Here is a 21,650-nt window from a genome sequence, read left to right on the forward strand (position 1 = left end):
AACTGTATTTTATTGACAAGACAATATTTGTTTAGCTCATTCATATATTAAGTAATGTTACACCTAAAAGTTATAGGCCCATGAATTAATTTTTATTTATTAAAAAACAAACACACCACACAACCACCAACCTCCCTGGATTACACTCAGTGTACGGAACTAGGCACACCATTGGTGCGATCCAGGAAAAGTTTCTCTGAATCATGTCTTCAGAAACAAAATAATCCTTTTAACATTGCCTTCTATGCCCTTCAGGCATCAGATACAGAACACATTCCCGTTCTCATGGACCAAAACAGCTTTGACATTATCTTGATAATTTTTGCAGATCATCCATAGTTTGCTTTCTCTTGGGTCTTTTTCCTGCCCAGAAAAAGGTCTTACACTAAGTGGGGTTTTTTTAACCTACTTACAGTACGTATGTTACAGTGTAAAAAAGAAAATGGAGAGGGGGACTACCTTGTAACTAGACAGACTGCTGCCACATTCATTTTCAAGGACAGTACTATTCACTAAAGTTCTAACCAATTACACTACATTCTCCCAAGACCTAGATTTTAAGCAGAGGAAATAGTTGTCCAATTTGAATTTTACAGTGGACAGTAATGCCCTGCTCTGGGCCAGCATGAAATTGGCAGCCATGAAATTGGCAATGATCACATGAGATCTATGGATAGCAGCAGCATGCAATGGAAATACTCATGAAGGTACCAGAAACAGAGGTCAGGGATAGTAATAGAAATTGGCTTCTTTTCTCCAAGAAAATCCCAAAGAAGAAAACAGTGAAGAGGAGTCTCTAAATTGGTGAATTTGTTCTCCCTTCCAGTCAGGGTCACAGAGTATGGCTGCAAGGTTAACAGATACCTATCAGTTCTTGGTTAACAGGAAAGATAAAGCCTCAAGAACACCCTTTACCAGCTGCTGCAAGATGAGTGTGACATGACTTTTCATTAGGGGTTTGTCCTGGATCTTGATATGAAAGATTGGTATATACTTAGTAGTCTCTGATTTCTAGGTAACTAATTTTTTCAAGCTTTGAACTACACAGCACACACGAAACAGAGTCACCAGCATTTTTGTATTTGAACAGTTCTATGCTAAAACAAACAAAACTATCTGAACTTTTAGCTATTAAAAACAGGAAAAAAGCGTGTAGCCTCTTTGATGTTAGTCAACTCTTTTTTGATTCAAGAAAGAATAAATCCCAAGTACCGATGCACATTTTCCACTGAATGGGAGTGGTTCCACACCCACAGTCAGCCCACTCAGGCTTGCTCTTCATAAACTTAAAGTTTATTTAAAACTACTCTGCCAAAGTATCTGGCAGACTTTTGTCACTGAGTGACTAATAAGAAAAATCAAATCTAAATGGAAAAAAGATTTTACATTTATCCTTCAACTACAAACAGTCCAAATATATTTATATAGGCCATGCCTACACTACAGACCTTAGAGCTGCACAGCTGCGCTGCTGTAAGGTCTCCTGTGTAGCCACTCTATGCCAACAAGCAAGAGCCCTCCCAATGGCACAATTAAACCACCCGCAACAAGCACTGGTGCTTCTGTCAGTGGAACTTGTCAGTTAGGGGTGTGTTTTTTATCCCAAACCCCTGACCGACAAATGTTTTACCAACAAAATTGCTAATATTCCACTCTACTATAATACTAAATGTACAAGGCTCTTCATTAAACAAATTAATGAGAAACTAGCCCTAAAGAGTTTCAAAACAGGAGACCAAATTAAAAAAAAGCAACACTTCAAATGCAAGAGGGTCTGGAGAAACAGAAAGAGTTTACAGAAGAGAATTTTAAGGAAAGAAAAGATGCCAAGTGGACAAGAGGTGGGAGGCCAAGACAAAAAAGGAGACAGGGTTGGGAGGAGCACAGATGGAAGAGAGTAGGTCAATACAAGTTACATAGGGCACAGAAAGCAGGGGTGAAGAGCTTCAGCTTACTACACTAAAAAAAGGGAAGGGATATTTGAGGATGGAGTGATGTCAGAAGAACAAGGGAATTTCAGCATCAATACTGAGAACAGATAGAGGGGTGGGGAAGAAGGGAGGCCAGAGATGGTGATTACAGTAGCTAAAATAAGACAAAATCCATATCTATTCATGAAGCAATGGCTGAAGCAGTAAAGGCCTTTTTTATTTCAGTTTTCACTAAAAAAAAGTGAACAGGATCAGACAACTAACATAGTGAACACCAGCATCAATGGCATTGGATCTGAGACTAAAACAGGAAAACAACAAGTTAAGAATTCCTTGGACAGGTTATACATCTTCAAGTCAGCAGGCCTGATAATACATCCTAGAATACTTATGGAACTAGCTGAAGAGATTTCTAAGCCATTAGCAATTACCTCAGAGAACTCATTGAAGACAGGAGATACACCAGACGACTGAAAAAGGACAAATATTGTGCCTCTCTATAAAAAGGGAAATAAGGACAACCCAGCGAATTGTATATCGGTCAGCTTAAGTTCAGTACCCAGAAAGATAATGAAACAAACAACAATCAAATCTGTAAGCACTTTGAAGCAAATAAGTTAATAAGTGACAGTCAACATGGATGTGTCAAGAAAAAATCCCGTCAAACCAACCTACCATCCTTCTTTGACAGGGTAACAATCGTTGTGGATGGGGCAAAGCACTAGATATGATATATCTCAATTTTAAAGCTTTTGATACTGTCTCACATGACTGTCTCATAAACTAGAAAAATACAGATTAGATGAACCTGCTATAAGGTGGAGCACAACTAGCTGGAGAGGAGTTATCAATGGTTCATAGTCAAGCTGGAAGGGCATATCAAGTGGGGTCCTGCAGAGATCTGTCCTGGGTCTGGTCTATTCAATATCTTCATATATGATTTAGATACTAGCAGAGAGAGAGTACACGTATCAAGTTTGCAGATGATATCAAACTGGAAGGGACTGCAAGTGCTTTGAAAGACAGAATTGGAATTCACAATGATCTTGACAAACTGGAGAAATGGTCTGAATAGGATGAAATTCAATACAGACAAATGGAAAGTACTATACTTTGTACAAAAGTACAATCGATTACACAAATACAAAATGGGAAATGACTACCTAGGAAGTACCACCACAGGAAAGGAAAGGATCTGAAGATTATAGTGGATTACAAACTAAATATGTGTTAATGTAATACTGCTGCAAAAAAAAAAAAAAAAGTGATAAAGATTCTGGGATGTATTAGCAGAAGTGTTGTAAACAAGACCTGAGAAGCAATTCTTCCATTCTACTCAGCATTGATAAGGTCTCAACTGGAGTATTGTGTCGAATTCTGGGTATTACACTTCAGGAAAGATGTGGACAAATTGGAGAAAGTCCAGAGGACAGCAACAAAAATTATTAAAGGTCTAGAAAACGTGACCTACAAGGAAAGATTGAAAAAAATTGGGTTTGTTTAGTCTGGAGAAGAGACGATCAAGAGGGGATCTGATAACAGTCTTCAAGCACATAAAATATTGTTATAAAAAGAAGGGTGATAAATTGTTCTCCTTAACCACTGAGGACAGGACAAGTAGTAATGGGCTTAAAATAAAACTCCCTAACTGTAAAGCTCTGGAACAAATTGTCTAGGGAGGTCATGAAATCTCCGTCATTGGAGCTTTTTAAGATCAGGTTAGACAAACACCTGCCAGGGATGGTCTAGATAATATTTAGTTATGCCTCAGTGCATAAGATCTATCAAGGTCCCTTCCAATCCTATATTTCCATGATTTTAAGCAATATGGATTGAGACATAAGGATGAATTTTTATGTCATCTAGAATTATATTGGGTTCTAATGTTTGCAGAGCATAAAGTAATTTTGAAGTTATTGGTACATTTTAATGTTAGAAAAGCAATAAAAAGCCAAGATGGCTTCTTCTATAAATTCTATTAGTCTGTCAGTAATTTTCTGTTTCACTTTCCTATTTAATATATTTAGTTTTGAATAACTCTCTTTCTGTCTGACCCTGCAGCGAAGTTACAATCCTGTGTTTGTCACAATGTTGCCATGAAAATTAATGCAATGACAAACTCAGTATTGTAATTCTCTGCTGGGTTCAGCAGGAAGGCAAGATGGGCTGGGAAAAGAGCAGCACACAAATATGATAGGACTACCAAATATTCTACAAAAAAAATGAAGAGTGAGTAGATCCACTGTAAGTGGAAAGTGCCTCCTTCCTTTCACCTTCCCTCTCCCTCCCATGCACAGAGTCCACCTATCTGGGAAAAAAGTGCCCCAGGTGCTTCATTTCTGAGGAGACTAATCACTGAACAGTCAGTCATCCATCAGCACTGGACATGTACTGAACTTTTAAAAACAGACAAAATGGGTCACAGGTACAGCAGTCTGACAGCTACTTTTAATGGGGTAAGGGGGAAAAACTCAGACCCAGTGGAAAAGATGCAGAGTACTGAACACACGGATCAGGTTCCCATGTCTCCTGGAGAGCCACAGCATCATCCACAGCTCCCTTAAAGGTGAACAGCAACATTGTTTCCTATCACCAAGTTATATATTTTTCTGAAATAATGTCTCAGACATATTCAAGTAATCAAGTTACCACCGAAGCTCCACATTCTGAAGTACTACCAATATCACAAAGTCATGAAATATTCCAACACCGGCCCATTATTATGGTCTAATCAAAAAAGGCTGAAACTCCACGGAGATCTTTTTAGTACAATAAAGTTATGGTGCAAAGCTGGTTCAATTGCTGAGAAGCTCAACCCCTGAACTTTGATTACAATTAAATAAAATTCAACCTCAACGATGTCTGAGAAAGGTCACGCGCCTCCACAATATTATTACTTACACAGACAACAATTATCCAAACTTATTCACTGCTCGTGATGACATTTGAATCAGAAAAGTCTTGTGTATAGATCTAAACCGTACTGTGTAACCAAGGTAAACTGGATGCTGAAAGTGAAATCTGACATTTGAAACCAGTCTCAATGTCACTTTGCCTTTCAACTGACAAGGGCATCCTGTGCATTGACAATAGGAAGGGTCTGTTTCAATGACATTTTCTGTTCAAGTTATTAACACTGTTCAGTTTTAACCACTTCAGCAAAGAGAGCGGCATGAACAGTTGCCTTTCTGCTTTTCACACACATTAGGCCTTGCAATTACAGGTAAGATACCAAAGACTGGGCCTAACCACCCAGCAGTCAGCCCACCACTTCTCCAAGGCCTTGTCTGGGATAGGAAGGGCAATCCGGGACTACCAGCCCCTCCATGGCTTGGCAAAGGCCTTTCCTTTGGACACTCATGGGGGGCCTGTTTTGGTGCCTGCGGTGCAGGCGGCCCCCACACGGCCTGTGCCAAAGGCGGCCCATTGCAGGCAGTGGGGAGGGAGGCCGGGCGCAGCCTGGGCACTTACCGAGCACATCGGCGGACCGGTGCCGGGCCACGAAGCAGGCGTCATCCCCGTAGCACATGCCTTTCTTGAGGATGCCCTTGCGGAAGTCCTTGCCGAAGCCGCAGCTGGCGGTCACCAGGCTGTAATCGCGGGAGTCGGTCTGCGAGAGCCCGCCCAGGACCGCCCGGGCCACCAGCCTGCCATAGGACAGCACCGAGAACATGGCGCGGGCCGCCCGGCAGCCGGCACGAGGGGAACCGCGGGCCGAGGCCACCTCAGCTGCAGCAGCCCGCCCCGGCTTCCCCCTCGGGCCCTGCCCTCGGCCAAGCCAGGCTTCCCGCTCGGCTCTGGCGCCCTGACCCCCCCGCCGCCCCCTGCGCTCCTCGGAGCCGGGTCCCCCTGCGGGGCACCCCGGAGCCTCTGCCGCCCCCCTCAGCCCCGGCTTTCCCTGGGATCCCCTCAGCGCCTGCCTCACAGCCGGCTCCGCCGCCCCCCGGCCGGCTCCCCCCGCCGGCTCGCTCCGCCTCAGAGGCCTCTAGCCGCCGGCGCGCGGGTCGGTGGCTCGGTCAGAGCCGGCAGCGGTCGCTGCGCCGCCTCCGCCCCCAGCTGCGCTGCGTCGCCATCTTCAGCTCGCGCGCTTCAGGGGTCAGGCCCGGACGGCAACCGCGACGACGGGGAGAGAGTGAGGTCAGCCCCGCCCCCAGCACAGGCCCCGCCTCGCCGGCTGGGGACACGCCCCCAGCATCCGGGACCTCGCCACGGCCCCCAAGAAAGGGCGGGCGCCCGGCAGGGTCCTCATTCGCTACTGGTCTCAACTCATTTGCATAAAAAGGAAAACTATGTCTGCCGCTCCCCGCAGCTTTATGTCTAAACGTGATTTCTACTCCCAGTATGCAACAGGCTTAGGACTACAATTCCCGGGGTGCAATGCTGCTACAAAGCGCGCCTCTTAGGCAATGAACAGTAGCTGTTCTGGCCTGGCTGGAGCATGGCATGTTGGAACTTGTAGTCCCCCCAGATCAAGACCTTGGAATCCCCCCTCCAGTCCAGCTGGGGGCAGCTGCAGGTTGTAATTCCATACATGTGGCCCATGAATAGGATGACCAGATGTCCCTATGCTAGGGTGACCGGATGTCCCAATTTTATAGAGACAGTCCCAATATTTGGGGCTTTTTTATATATATTGGCTCCTATTACCACTACCCCCCCACCCCATCCCGATTTTTCACACTTGCTGTCTGGTCACCCTACCCTATGCTGACTATGGGACACCTGGTAAAATTACTCAAATTCAAGCGCGTTCAATGGTAATCAATCAGAACTATGCAGGACAAACATTCAAATTAACATCAAGTTGACTGAGCCCCTGTTAAAATGAAACACTACGTAGCTGGATTCTTTTTATTTACCTGCTTATCTTTAAGGCTTTAGGGTTCACGTGGGGAGGGGTGACACCCCCTACCCCCTCACCCTCACTCAGAGGTGACACACAAACACTCCTGTTCACCTCTCTCACACAGTAGGGGTGACTGACCTACCAGACCCCCCCTGCCCAGCGCTCTCCGCTCTCCAAGCCTAGCTAGGCCCCAGGCTGGACCCACCTCTCCTGGTACCTTGCACCACATCTTCCCAAGACAACAACGGGGGGGCAGGGCGGGGGGAATGACACAAGGTCACTTGCCCTCCCTCCCCAGATTTTTGCCAGGGTTCACCCTAATTCAGGGGTGGCCAACCTGTGGCTCCAGAGCCACATGCAGCTCTTCAGAAATTAATATGCGGCTCCTTGTTTAGGCACCGACTCCGGGGCTGGAGCTACAGGTGCCAACTTTCCAATGTGCCGGGGGGGTTTCTCACTGCTCAACGCCTGGATCTCCCACAGGCCCTGCCCCCACTCCACCCCTTCCTGCCCTCTCCCCTGAGCCTGCCGTGCCCTCTCTCCTCCCCGTTCCCCAGAGCTTCCTGCATGCCATGAAACAGCTGATCGGAAGCACAGATCAGCGGGGCTGCAAGTGGGTGGGAGGCACTGGGAGTGGAGCTGATACGGGGCTGCTGACATATTACTGTGGCTCTTTGGCAATGTATATTGGTAAATTCTGGCTCCTTCTCAGGATCAGATTAGCTACCCCTGCCCTAGAATGTGGCCAGAGCTGCCTTTGGGCACTGTATGGGAGGGAAGGGATAGGAGCTACTTCGGGGGGGAGAGGAAGGGAGAATTACTGGGCCCATCTTTGCAGAACTCATCTCTTCTCCCGCCCGTGTGGCTGGACACAGCTTGTCCCTTCCTGCCACCACAGTGTCAAAAAGCAGCTAACATCTCCAAGCTGCTACTGGCCACCAACATAACCCGGCCCTCCCCAGCTACAGCATGGGCAGGAAGGGGTTAAGCCCTAAGGATGCATTGTGCACCATGGCCCAGGGAACCTGACTGCAGGGGCTTCAGTGAACTTGGCCAGAGAGGTGGCTCAGCAGAGGAGGGTGCCTAGGACAGAACAGCTCTGCGTGCCCTGGGGTCAGTGCCCGGGGCTGGGGAGGTGAGGAGGGTGCTAAGCCCCTGCCCAGGGGGCTGTTATAGACAGGCTGGAAACCACTTACGCTTAACCCCCACCCCTGCCCAACTCCAGAGCTTAGCTGAGGGGTGGAGAGATGTCCCTGTGGCAGCACTGTGCAGGCCGGGAATGTCTTAGGGTTTTCCAGCGCACCAGCCCAGCCACAGGCAGTGGGGGAAGGAAGGAGCCTGCCAGCCAGGCTGTTGGTGAACTAACCACTTGGACCAGGGGCTGGTTCTTCACACAGCACTGGGAGTGGGATGGGTCCTGCTGGGGGGGATATGGAGAAGCAGTTGGGCTGGGAGAGCAAAGGGGCAAAGCAGGTAGAAGACAGCAAGATGGGGAGCATGTACAGGTCTGATGGGTGGGCAGCAGAGGCGACACGTAACCGGCCCCTGCCCACTCTCACCAGGCACTGTAGCTCGCAACGCACAGCCACTGCTGGCCAGAAACAGGATAGGGTGCAGCTGGCAGAGAGCCAGCATGCAGCAGGGGCTGCACTGACAGACCAGCAGGGGGAGCAGCTGGCCCCCCGCACTGCATCTTCGCCCCGCCACCAGCCTTGCACACCCACCCCCATCGTCAGCCACTGGACACCCCCACCTCTCCCTGCCCACCGCTGGTAGGCGGATGGCGGGCGAGCAGGGATCTGACCAGCAGCAGGACCTATCCATACAGAAAATATGGGACAATTTGCCAGTTTTTAAGAAAAAGTCAGGACATCTGCAGGAGGGCTTAAATACAGGACATCTGGTCACCCTACCCATAAACCATACTTCAGGCACCTTATGGCCTTCGCATTGCCAGCTCTTGTGCTTTGTGCATAAGAACAGCAATAATGGGTCTGACCAATGGTCCATCAAGCCCAAAATCCTATCTCTGACAGTGGCCAGTGCCCAATGCTTCTGGCAGTTAGAGGTTTAGGGACACCCAGAGCACAAGGTTGCAAGTTTTGTGATACTTTTATTTTTTCTAAGTTTATAGCGGGCATGGTTGTGAAGTAAAGTGGAAAGCATGAAACCTAACGGCTCAAACACCAGAAGGCAAAACAATACATCAAAACCACACACAAAGAAACAACCTCCCTCAAATTTATTATTTTAAAAAACAAACAAACAAAAAACCTTTTTTTGGAGCTTGACTCAATTTTTGAACAGCTGGCATGGGCAATACTGTGTCTGTCCTAGATTTTTGAGGACCATATTCATGTTCGTCAGATGATTCCATGTCACACACCCTCCCACCTCACTTTAAGGGACATAGTGACCACCTCTATTTCAGAATTCATGCATGACAAAGCTTATTTTTAAGGGATAGTTCCCTACAATGTTATTCATGGTACAAAATCATACAGAAGACAAATGCATACATTTGTATCATAATGTATGATCCTTCACAGGATTACTGCTGAAATATGGGATAAAGTGTATTGTATATTGAGCTGTATAGGATGATAGACATGAAGTACCAAATAACAGACAGCCCTTAAAATAAAGTCATCTTATTTAGCAGCCACAAATGATCATAACACATTGCCATGACCCCACTTAAGAAAGCAATGTAAATAAAGTGGGGCACAAAAAAAATTATGTTACCCCACGGACAGAGAATAAAATGTATACTTTTATTTAGAGTAAGGGAAACAACAAATATAAAGTCTCCACAAAAGAGAAGTCAACATGTTTTTTCTTCTGCAAGATCCTCCATTTTCAATCTCCTCAAAGCGCTACCACCAGCAGCCTGACAGGCAGGCTAACTGACTTCTTATATTTTTAAGCACTCTATGCAGAAAACAGCTACATCTATCACAAAAACAGGGTCCTTGAAGACAAATAAAAGAAGTGTTATTTCTAACAGTACTTTGCATTTTTATAGTATCTTTCTTCTGAAGATGTAACATGGTTTTACAAGCAATTATTAATGAAGCCTCACAGATTCCCTATGATGAATATTACTATTCCCAATTTACAAAGTCAAAGTCAGTGACAGCACAAAGAATAGAACTCTGGTCTCCTGACTTCCAGTCATAGACTATCAGGATTGGAAGGGACCTCAGGAGGTCATCTCGTCCAACCCCCTGCTCAAAGCAGGACCAATGCCTAATTTTTGCCCCAGATCCCTAAATGGCCCCCTCAAGGATTGAATGCACAACCTTGCGTTTAGCAGACCAATGCTCAAACCACTGAGCTATCCCTCTCCCCCCTGATGCCTTCCCCCTAAAAATTATAATTATAAAGCATATACATATAGCACCTAAATATGACAGTGATGAACACATTCAAAATGTGCAGACGCCAATTCCTCAGTTCTAATCTTTTTGAAGAAAGTGATTGAATTTGATCTTTTCACAATTATCCTTAGATAAAAATAACAAGCCTTGAATCAGCCCCATGGAGCTGGACAGTTTCAAAAACAAAAATATTCAAAGTCTTGGTTTTCCTCTCACTTTTACCAGTTTTAGACCAGTATAAATCCCATGATTTAAATTGATCTACTCCTAATTTAACAATCAGGCCTTTGTTAACAGACTGGACACCAAAATGGAGACATTGACTTGATATGCAGAATAACCATGGGGGAAACTTTCTTCATTGATTAAAACCTTTTCTACAATGTGTCCTCAGCTAATGAGAAAACATTTTCACAATAGCCATATCAAACAGTGATTAAAATATCCAATTTAGGATGAAAATGCCTTGCCCCCCCATTAGATTTTCTTAAAAGAATTAAAAGTCAGTAACTCCAGACAGATTGTCAAAATAGGACTCTGGTTCTACAAAGTAGGTTGTATTTAATTTCCTTTGTTTCTACATCTTTCATAGGGATCAAAGACATGCTTTTCACGTACTGTGACCTTTTTAATGTTGCTGACTGCAGATGTTCCTTGAATAAAGGCAGTTTGATGAGAAAGAGTATTGGAAGAGAATATCACCAAGGATGTATGTAAAGTTAATAGCAAAAAGAAAAGGAGTACTTGTGGCACCTTAGAGACTAACCAATTTATTTGAGCATGAGCTTTCGTGAGCTCATAAATAAATAAATTGGTTAGTCTCTAAGGTGCCACAAGTACTCCTTTTCTTTTTGCGAATACAGACTAACACGGCTGTTCCTCTGAAACCTGTAAAGTTAATAGCTGGATTCTGAACTGGTCCATATTTTAGTAAGTTCTTTGAGGTTTAATTGTTCAATACTATTCATAATGGGCAAATTATTATATTTCTTACAAATCAGTACCAAATACGGGGTAATATTAAGTAACCTATTCAGTCTTTTCTAAGAGATTCACTACACTTTTCTACAACAGTGGCAACAATTTATTTTCTTTTAATAATGTATTCCAAAAGACACATAGGTCTGAAAACAATCACTGTATTAAAAGGGCCTAGATAAGATTTTTTTTAAAAAGACTTGTGATTTTGGTTGCTTCTGTTTTTGGGTACTCAACCTGAGACACCTTAATGGATCCAGATTTTCAGAAGGCACTGATCATCTATCCTCTGAAAAATCAGCCCTGTTAGGTGTTCAAGTTAGGCACCCACAACTGCTAGTCACTTCTGAAAATCTTGTCCTTTGTAGTTTAAAATAACAGTTGTGCTGTGATTTGGATCTTCCAGGTGTGACAAATTTCTGCATGAACATTTATCTGCAAGAGGCTGTCTCTGCAATATATAAGCAGCTGAATGTGCAAACAGCAAAACAATGAACAGGGAGAAATCAAAGGTGGCACTTAAACTCAGATTCCCAGATGATTCAAGTGAGAGTGACAAAACTGATGGTACATTAACAGCTCACTGGCAACTCAAAAGGAACCTTTTTACTATGAAATTAACAGTATTACTGTTGCACTAGAGGGCTGTTGATATTTCAACTGGTGTACATCTTGAGGGTTTTAAAACTCACTTTAAAACTGCTAGAGGTTGAAATTATGCTTGCAGATTTTCAACATAAGAACAAATTTGTTTAAAAACTTACTCAAAAACTACTTTGGCTATTTTCTGGTTAGCTTCTGGATGACAGGGCATGAATTCCAAAATGGGCTGTCCTACTAGTTTGATATTAGAGAAGGGGCATCAAACTCATTTGGAGGAGAGGGCCTAGTTCCAAGTTTAAGTATGGTCCTTGGGCCAGAATAAGTTTTCAGTTCATGCTCCCCTCGGTCCACATCAGATCTGAGGCTTGCACAGAGACCAAGGGGAGAACACACACAGCCTTATAATAGTAACTAAATGTTGCTGATCTCTTTTGATCCATACAATCCTGCAGGATGACAGGTGCTTTACCCCTTTAAAAATATTACTATCGTTTTCTGTTCTGGAGGATTATTGGGCTGCTACAAAAGAAAGAACCAGATCGTTTTCATGGCATGGAAGAAACAACTAGTTTCACTCACTGATCAGCACCCTGACTGAATTGGCCTTGTCAACACTGGTTCTCCACTTGTAAGGTAACTCCCTTCTCTTCATGTGTCACTATCTGTAATTTTCACTCCATGGATCTGAAGAAGTGGGTTTTTTACCCACGAAAGCTTATGCCCAAATAAATCTGTTAGCCTTTAAGAACCAGACTCCTCATTGTTTTCACTGATCAGCAGGGATCCTAGAAATCCGTTTGCCACAGAAAATCGCGGAATCTGCATTTGTACAGAGAATCTTTAGTTTTTACATATTGCAAAAAAATGAAAAACATTAACTGAAGTTTACTGAAAGTACCAGTGTCACTTATTCAATGAGCACACCCTCCCCTTCTTTTGGTTGATTTTTTGAATGTGCTTTAAATGTTCACAGCTAAACATACTCCGATAAACTGCTTCCAGCATATAGAGGTTCCTCAACAGCGTATAGGTTAATACATCTCAAATTTCACTTCAGCCTCCAGACGTAATTAAAGTTATGAAAAGATGCTGAAAACTTTAAAAATCATGCCTAAATACTATGTCACTGAGTTTGGCAAGAACAAATTTCACATTGATGGTAATGTGCTGTTCTTACTGTATGCAGCAAGGCATTAGATTACATTCAAAGGCAGACAATTGTAGAATACATGGAAAGTGCTAAACATAAAACATGAAAATAAACTAAAACGAGGTTGAAACAGCAGGGCCATTGACAACAGCAAAGAAACAATGCACTGTGACTGGATCATTCTATTTTAATATAATGATTGATGGAACTGGTAGACTTTGAACTTGCTTAAAAATTGTAAATATATCAATAAAATAGTGTTCAATTTATACCTATATATATTGTGGATAAGGAAACTAAAGTTCAGCGTTTCATTTTACTTGCAGAAAAAAGCCAATTGTTATGCTTTTTTTAAAATCAGAGAATTTTGGGTTTTTTTTGATCATGGAAAAAACTTAGGATCCCTGCTGATCAGCGTTCCTGCTGCTGGCTCTCCATGTAAACCCCCTGACTGTACTGGCAAATGTGCCCCCTGCTGTCCTATATTCTACTCTCAAGGGAAGGTTAGACCCTTACTAAATAACATTTGCTTACAATTCTAAAATGCACAAAAACTGGGGCAAAGTGTATCCCCCCTGGTTACTGTGGCTGGATTGAATCCTCCCACCTCAAAGTCCAAGACTCATTCATACCCATTAATTTAAAGCTGCGAAACAAAATGAAGTATTTCTGTGAAGTTTGCTCAACCAGATTACAAAAAGAAAAGGAGGACTTGTGGCACCTTAGAGACTAACCAATTTATTTGAGCATGAGCTTTCGTGAGCTACAGCTCACTTCATCAGATGTATACCGTGGAAACTGCAGCAGACTTTATATACACACAGAGAATATGAAACAATACCTCCTCCCACCCCACTGTCCTGCTGGTAATAGCTTATCTAAAGTGTAAACTGAGCAGTGAATTAAGAGCGGAGGTACCATGCAGTGTAATAAACTGTCAGACACACACGTAGTTTTTCAGCTCAGACTAAGACATTTAAAACAACCTGTTTTGTGTCTGAAGAACAGCTGACATCACTATCCCGCTCCCCTGCTATTTTAGGGATTTGAGTTTGATAAATATAACCTGTAATGCCATCCACTGTACAGAGAAAGGGACTAATATTCCCAGGCTCCTTAGTATTTATTTAAAGGCTAATGTTCTGCTAGACCAGAATGGAGTTTATTTTAGGCTTATTTGACTTGTTTTTATTTAGCATCAAAACCATCTGTCTACTTGACTTGTTAAACTTTTCTATTACAGAGTGGAAACAATGTTTGCTTTAAAATAAGTTTGTCAAGGACAACATTCTCATCTTTATCTGTAGCTAAGTCAGGGAGGAAACTCATGTGAGTAACGGCAACAGGATTAGGCCCCTACCAGAGAAGTATTCAGGAAGGCAGCACAGTCTAATGGTTTGGACTGAGAGCCAGGACCTCCTAATTCCAGCCCAGCTACCGCCTCTCGGTGAAGCCTTGGGAAAGTTACTTAATTTTGATGTGTGTCAGTTGTTCCATCAGTTATATGGGATAATGTTACTTACCTGCCTTGGTAAAGGCACAGGACAAGGTGGTCAGGAGATCTAGGTTCAGTTTGCAGCTTCTTCATAGACTTGTCACAATTTCTCTTTCAGTTTTCTTGCCTGTAAAATGAGGACAACTGGTGGTTTAAACACAGTTGGAGTATGTTTTGGTCAGTATTAGAATCACTTGGAATCGTGACTCATGTGAAAACAGAATTATAGATGTTTGAGATGCAATCCTGTATTTGCGTAATTCTACTATTTTTTTTGTTTAGGATTTTGTCCATTCCGATTTTAAAAGTCTGCCATAATGGGTCTTCCACCACTTCCCTTGGGAGGCTATTCCCTGGTAATAGATCTTACTGGCAGGAAGTTTTTCCCTACTAAAAAGATAGTAGACATTGCAACATTTGGCAGGCTAGTTAAGAGTCCTTCATGTGGCATATTCAATAGGAAAATGATCTCACATTAATGTCTTCCTCAAAAGTATGGATATCAGTATGAACCTTATCCAGTTCTAAATTAGTGCAAGTACCTTAAAAAAATTAAAAGATGTAGCCAGGAAAGTGTCTGACCCCATCCAACAAGTTTCCTCAATTTCACCCTAGCATAAAGAAACGTGTTGACTTTGCCAAAACACACACACAGCCAGGCCAAGATTTGCACTTAAGTAACAGTGCTACTGAATTGCTCTTGATGAAATGGCTTGATGGAATCTTAGTATCTTTTGCTCTGATGCATAGAAATATAGTTTTACAAGGACACTTAAGTTAAAAATCATAGTTAAAAATGAAACAGTTCATTGTGCTATTAAATAAGAGATTAGATGGGTAGAACTGAACTATTTTAAAAAGTAATGCTGTTTTCTTTTTGCACTTCTTTCAGGTACTAATACTATCACTTAGCTCTTATACAGCACTTTTCATCAGTAGATCTTAAAACACTTTACGTTCTTTAATGTATTTATCCTCAACACCCCTGTGAGTTCGGAAAGCTTATCATCACCCCCATTTTACAGATGGGAAATGGTGGCACAGACAGGCTAAGTGACTTGCCCAAGGGCACATAGGCAGTGATATTTTTAAATTTGATGAATTTTTTTAAAATCAAGTTTCATAAAATTTGTTGAAATCTACAATATTTTGTGACCTAACTGGCTGATTTTTCAGGTTATCTTACCTTCCATGTGAGGATCACTTCATAATAATTAAATAACTTAATCTACCAGCACATCTGTGAAGGAGGTAAATATTATTATTGTGCCTGGTTTGTCTGTGCTATATACTCCAAAGTGTGCTGTTTGGAACCTGCTTTTCAGGTCGAATGTGTGCTGGGTTTTATTTTTGTTCCTCTTTTATTCTGGGTATACTTTGCCTTTATTTTGTGCAGGAAGAAGTTTTATTTTTCTGTTTTCTTTGTGTTTATCTGTTGTTCTATACAATTTACTTGTGGATTGGATGTATGTGTACATCTTTGGGGAAAAAAAATCTTAGTTTACTAAATTATCTGGTCCCACACTTAGTAGGACAGTGCTGCTTGCTTTAGCCAACACCTAATGAGTAAAAAGCAGCTTGATTAAAAAAAAAAAAAAAAAGGCCTGTCAGTGTCACAGTTCCTGTAAGTTCAGAGAAACCCTGGTAAAACACTTAAGAAAATATTAATCATGAGAGAGCTGATAATACAGTATAACATGATATGTTAGACAGCTCTCTAGTTTCTCTTCAGAAGTGGCAGATTTCAATGACAGAGATGAATAAAAAGAATATAAAGCACTTTAGGATCCTTCCAGATGAAATGTGCTACGTAAATGTAAGTCTTTATCATTACAGCACGTGATGATAGAGGTCTTCACTATTTCAAACAGAAAAGGTGCCGAACAGTGTTCCAGAGTTATGTATAAAAGAAGAACTGTTCAAAACCTCCAAGATTACGTTGTTCAGCTAGATAACCACATTTCTCAACATCCACTATTATATAGAATACCAATGTGAACATTAACATCTACAGCACTAGTCACATACATAGGACATAAAGATGTGCTTCACAGGGGAAGCAGATATAGATGCTAATTCCATACAATCAATCTAGGGAATTGAACTGAAAAATAAAAATAAAGATAGCAGATATTGCTTCAGCAATAGGGTCATCCTGATGAGGTGTTTAAAGTATGGTTCTCTTCTGGAAGGTGTAAAAATGGCACTTTTTACTCAACAGACCTGCTCCATGCATGTCTTCAGAGTTCCATGTGCTTTAGGGACTAACAGTAAGGTGACAAATCCTTGCTCCATTGAACTCAATGGCACAACTCCCCTTGACTTCATTGGGGCCAGGATTTCATAGAATCATAGAATATCAGGGTTCGAAGGGACCTCAGGAGGTCATCTAGTCCAACCCCCTGCTTGAAGCAGGACCAATCCCCAATTTTTGCCCCAGATCCCTAAATGGCCCCCTCAAGGATTGAACTCACAACCCTGGGTTTAGCAGGCCAATGCTCAAACCACTGAGCTATCCCTCCCCCTCCACTAAGCTATCCCTCCCTCTTTCACCCAAGATGTGATTGCTTTTTGCTCAGGTTAACTCTGCAGAGTCAATACAGTTACGGGAGAGTCAGCTGGATTCCATTTCTCCTTGTGCATCATCAGATTTGTTCACTAAGTGCCAATGCATTAGACATATATAAACCCAATTGGTGTGAGTGCACTGGTATCAGTGAAGATCACCTGTGCAACCACATTGTCTTCAAGAGGAGGGCAGATTTCAGCCTACACAACCATTATACACACACAAGAAGGGATGGAGGGAGACAAAACTACAGATTTAATTCAGATCCAAAGCTGACTTAGAAATCTTCCATTAGAAAGTGATTGTAAAATGAGCACATGCAATATAGAATCACTGATAGGTAAAAAGGATGGTGTCCCCCAATGTCATTTTTACAGTCACTTTCCAAAGTAGAACCATATCTTAAGTCATTGTTGATCTTCTTTCCCAAATGTGAAAACTAAGCATAAAAAGAACCAGGATCTTTCCTTAGACCTAACTTAAAGGAAATGCATAGACTTGTTACCAATTGCATCAAACCCAGAAAAAACCCAGAATGATAAAAGGTACCAAAAAAAACCCCAAATGTCAATGTGTATCAACTTTCCTCCCTCTGCTTATAGAAGGAAATAAAGTAGGATTTTACACATTTTAACAGAACACTGTATTAGAGGGCTAACCAAGTGATACAGTTGTAGCAAGTAAACTGCTCTGGGGTTTCAGGTAGAGTGGGGTGCATTGAAGAGACCTGTCCTTAACAGAATAATGAATTTCTAGGGAGCAGGATGACTCAAGGAAACTGTCACACGATAAGAAGTAAATTCAAATCCACCCTAAATTAGTAGTGACTGACAGTTGTTACCAATGGAGGGCTGTTTTTTAAAATAGAGAACCATCCATTTTGTGGTCTTGATACAGTTACAGGCAGACAGTTGTTTGCCTAACAAAACTCAAACACAATTGGCACTAATTAGTCCTCTTGCTGGCAGTCTCAGCAGAGAAGTCAAAGCCTGACAAGACCATAGGGACTTTACATGAGGTCTGTCCAGATCAGGTGTGCAGCATGTTGACAAAGGACAATGTGAAGAAGCTGTCACTGCTGCTGCCCATACTGTACCTAGTCTATGGAAATATTTCAGTCTCCAGTATGACAGCTGAAACCTCTCCAAAATTTAAGAATTCGCACACAAAAGTTACAACTGGAAGTTATGTTATTCAGATATTGTTGATGGCACTGTAAGCATTCTGATGTGCTATTTACAAAATTCAATGCGCCCTCTGGTGGTCATAAAGATAGCAAGGGGTTCTCAGGACAAATTTTTTTGGTGATCTCAGTGTGGGGCCACCAACTCTTGCTGGTGGCTGCTCTCATACTTTCCCCTAAAATATTTAATTAACTTTAGGAAAATCAAATAAATACACACACAAACACATCCAAATCATTGTAATTTATTTATTACTAGCTAGTAAGTCTGTTGTGAAAAAGTGATATTAACAACCATAAGTATCACTTTTTCACAACAAGAAAAGGAGTACTTGTAGCACCTCAGAGACTAACCAATTTATTTGAGCATAAGCTTTCGTGAGCTACAGCTCACTTCATCAGATGCTTATGCTCAAATAAATTGGTTAGTCTCTAAGGTGCCACAAGTACTCCTTTTCTTTTTGCGAATACAGACTAACACGGCTGTTACTCTGAAATTTTTCACAACAGACTTACTCTGCCCTGGCAAGCCTGGGGAAAAATTAAGCTGGATGGAGGGTCAGGGGAGGCAGTGGGGACCAGGGGAGATGGTGGTGGTTGGCTGAGGGAGGCAGTAGGAGGCTGGAGCCTGAAGCCCTGTGACCAGAGCACGAAGCCCCATGGCCAGAGCCCAGGGACAGAGCCCGAAGCTGTGTGGCTGGAGCCTGGGGTCTGCAGTCATGCAGCCAGAGCCCAGAGCTGCAGCCCAAAGCCTCACGACCAGAGTTTGCTGCCCCCCACCCCAGCAGTGAAGCCCAAAGCCTGAGCCCTACCGGCCCTGGGAAGGAAGGGAACTCACCAGCTCCCTGCACCTATAGCATTGTGCCCTAGCTGACGCCAGATGGGGGCAGAGCCCAACCCCTGCAGGTGGCCCCAGCAACCAAATACCAAGGCAGTGCATCCAGAGAAATGGGGGCGAGGAGTGGCACTACTCTCCCTCCCACCCCCGCAAATCACAGCCCAGGAGGCTGTGGCCACAAGAAAAGCCCCTGGTGGCTGCATGCAAGAAAGACTGCAAAACACCTCGGGTGTTTGTAACTCTGAAATGTTCAAAACTCCAAACAAATCATTATGGTTGTTCTTTCAAAAGTTTACAACTTAGCATTGACTTAATACAGCTTTAAAATTTTACTTTGCAGAAAAAAAAATGCTGCTTTTAACCGTCTTAATTTAAATGAAACAAGCACAGAAACAGTTTCCTTACCTTGTCCGTTTTCTTTTAAAACAACTTTTTTTAGTAGTTTACATTTAACAAAGTACTGTGCTGTACAGTATTTGGTTTTTTTTGCCTCTGCTGCCTGATTGCATACTTCCAATTCAAATGAGGTTTGTGGTTGACTGGTCAGTTCGTAACTCTGGTGTTTGTTTCTCTGAGGTTCTACGGTAACAGGAATGAACTTGATCAGAAAAAGAAGAAAGCCCTGTATAATGATGCAGGGTCAGGTCACAAGCAGAAAATAATTGTTGCAAAAACATTCATCTTCAGATTATGACAAAACAGAAGAAGAGGAAGCTTCAGATCTTTCAAAATATCCTGCAGCCTAACCTCAGTTGTGCAGAACACCATAGGGAATTAGGAAAAGTGGCCACTAATGACTCATGCACAGGAGTGAGAATCTTTTTGCAGGAGCTTTGTTGTATAGCTACCCCAATAAACTTGAGAGTGGCTGATGTGCCTACAGTCATTAATGGCCCTTTAACTGGGAAAGCAACGTTGTCTATTGGTCAGACAATAGGTCTGGAACAACTATGCAACTAACTTTGTGAGTTGAGTAAGCCAGTTTGCCTCAGTTTCCCCAGCTATAAAATGGGTATAATGATTGTATATCTCAGAGATGTGGTGAAGTTAAAATTAATTACAAACATTAAAGTGTCCCAAAAGCCATAGAGTTCTTCCTAAGAAAAAAGGATATTTAATTATAGTCTTAAAAATACAATTGCAATAATGCATTAAGTGTTTATTTAGTAGTTATTCAGTATTACTTAGTTCAAGATAGCATCAAATAGTTGCATCAATTTATGAATCAAGAGATTTGATCAAATTAAGGGCCAAATTCTACCCTCACTTTGTATGTTGTTCTCCACTGAAGTCACTGAAGTTATGTTGACCCTAGCAATTTTCTTATTGTGAATCATTAAGAAAGAGATAGATAGTAAGACAGAAAATATCAGATTGCTGATATATAAATTCATGGTATGCCCACATCTTGAATACTGCGCGCACATGTGATCACCCCAATCTCAAAAAAGATATATTGGACTTGGAAAACATTCAGAAAAAGGCAACAAAAATGATTAGGGGTATGGAATGGCTTCCGTATGAAGAGAGGTTAATAAGACTGGGATTTTTCAGCTTGGAAAAGAGATGAATAAGGGGGGATATGATTGAGGTCTATAAAACCATGACTGGTGTGGAGAAAGTAAATAAGAAAGTGTTATTTACTCTTTCTCATAACACAAGAACTAGGGGTGACCAAATGAAATTAATAGGCAGCAGGCTTAAAACGAACTAAAGGAAGTATTTTTTCACACAATGCACAGTCTGCGGAATTCTTTGCCAGAGGATGTTGTGAAGGCCAAGACTATAACAGGGTTAAAAAAAAACTAGATAAGTTCATGGAAGATAGGTCCATCAATGGCTGTTAGCCAGGATGGGCAGGTGTCCCTCGCCTGTTTGCCAGAAGCTGGGAACAGGCGACAGGGGATGGATCACTTGATGATTACCTGTTTGTTCATTCCCTCTGGGGCACCTGGCATTGGCACTGTGGGAAGACAGGACACTGGGCTAGACGGACCTTTGGGCTGACTCTGTATGGTCGTTCTTACGTTCTAAGACCTTCCCTAGTTGCTCTACCACTGATACAGGCCTGTTGGTGGTAGCAATGATGGGAGTGCTAGTGTCAGTGAGCCACCAGCTTTTTAACTAATGTGTCCTGTAGACCTGCTCTGAGTAGGATACATGATAAAGTGATTAAAGTGCCAATGGCTGGTCTACACTGGAGCGGCCCTGACAGCCATCACCACTGGTGGAGCTGCAATGGTGGGAAATGCGAATATTCCTGGTGGACAAAACCGCAGCATACAATATGCTCACATCTACCCACGCATACTGAAGTCCGTGGGGATTTAGCCTGGGCGTGAACTGCAGGACTCAACGGCCCAAGCACCTACTACAGAAGGTGCTACAGAGACTAAAGAATGTCTGGGCCCGGGCCCGGGCACGGGCACCTATGTGGGGCCCGGAGCATGTTGCTGTTCTGAGGTGTACAGCACCTAGCACAATGGGCTCCTGGGCCAGGGCGCGGGCTCCTAGCTCCTACAGCGACACAAATAATAAATGACAACAAGCTATGGGCAGACTGACCCCATCTCACCCTCCCTTCTTCCAGTCTGGAGACACACACTGGGGGCCCTGCGGCCCCCCGACCTCCGCCATGACAGGGACCAAGCCAGCCCGACCCCGACCCCATCCCATA

At 42.9% G+C, this 21,650-nt stretch overlaps 1 protein-coding gene and 1 long non-coding RNA gene across 2 annotated transcripts in view; both read right to left on the reverse strand.

Annotated features, from left to right (window-relative positions):
- Positions 1 to 5,741, reverse strand: part of PPTC7 (protein phosphatase targeting COQ7) — a 29,063-nt gene extending 23,322 nt beyond the window's left edge. The window contains exon 1 of the mRNA XM_048821906.2: positions 5,403 to 5,741. Coding sequence (XP_048677863.1) covers positions 5,403 to 5,604 — 202 coding nt within the window. The 5' untranslated portion in view covers positions 5,605 to 5,741. The remainder of the gene's footprint in view (positions 1 to 5,402) is intronic.
- Positions 5,742 to 9,528: 3,787 nt separating this feature from the next.
- Positions 9,529 to 21,636, reverse strand: LOC125623104 (uncharacterized). The gene is made up of 4 exons (XR_007352899.2): positions 21,539 to 21,636; positions 19,379 to 19,552; positions 14,412 to 14,510; positions 9,529 to 9,748 (listed from the first exon to the last, which is right to left on the reverse strand). It is a non-coding gene; the product is annotated as an uncharacterized LOC125623104 (long non-coding RNA).
- Positions 21,637 to 21,650: the final 14 nt, after the last annotated feature.

The sequence above is a fragment of the Caretta caretta genome, chromosome 15 (assembly GCF_965140235.1).
Source record: "Caretta caretta isolate rCarCar2 chromosome 15, rCarCar1.hap1, whole genome shotgun sequence".
Lineage (NCBI taxonomy): Eukaryota > Metazoa > Chordata > Testudines > Cheloniidae > Caretta > Caretta caretta.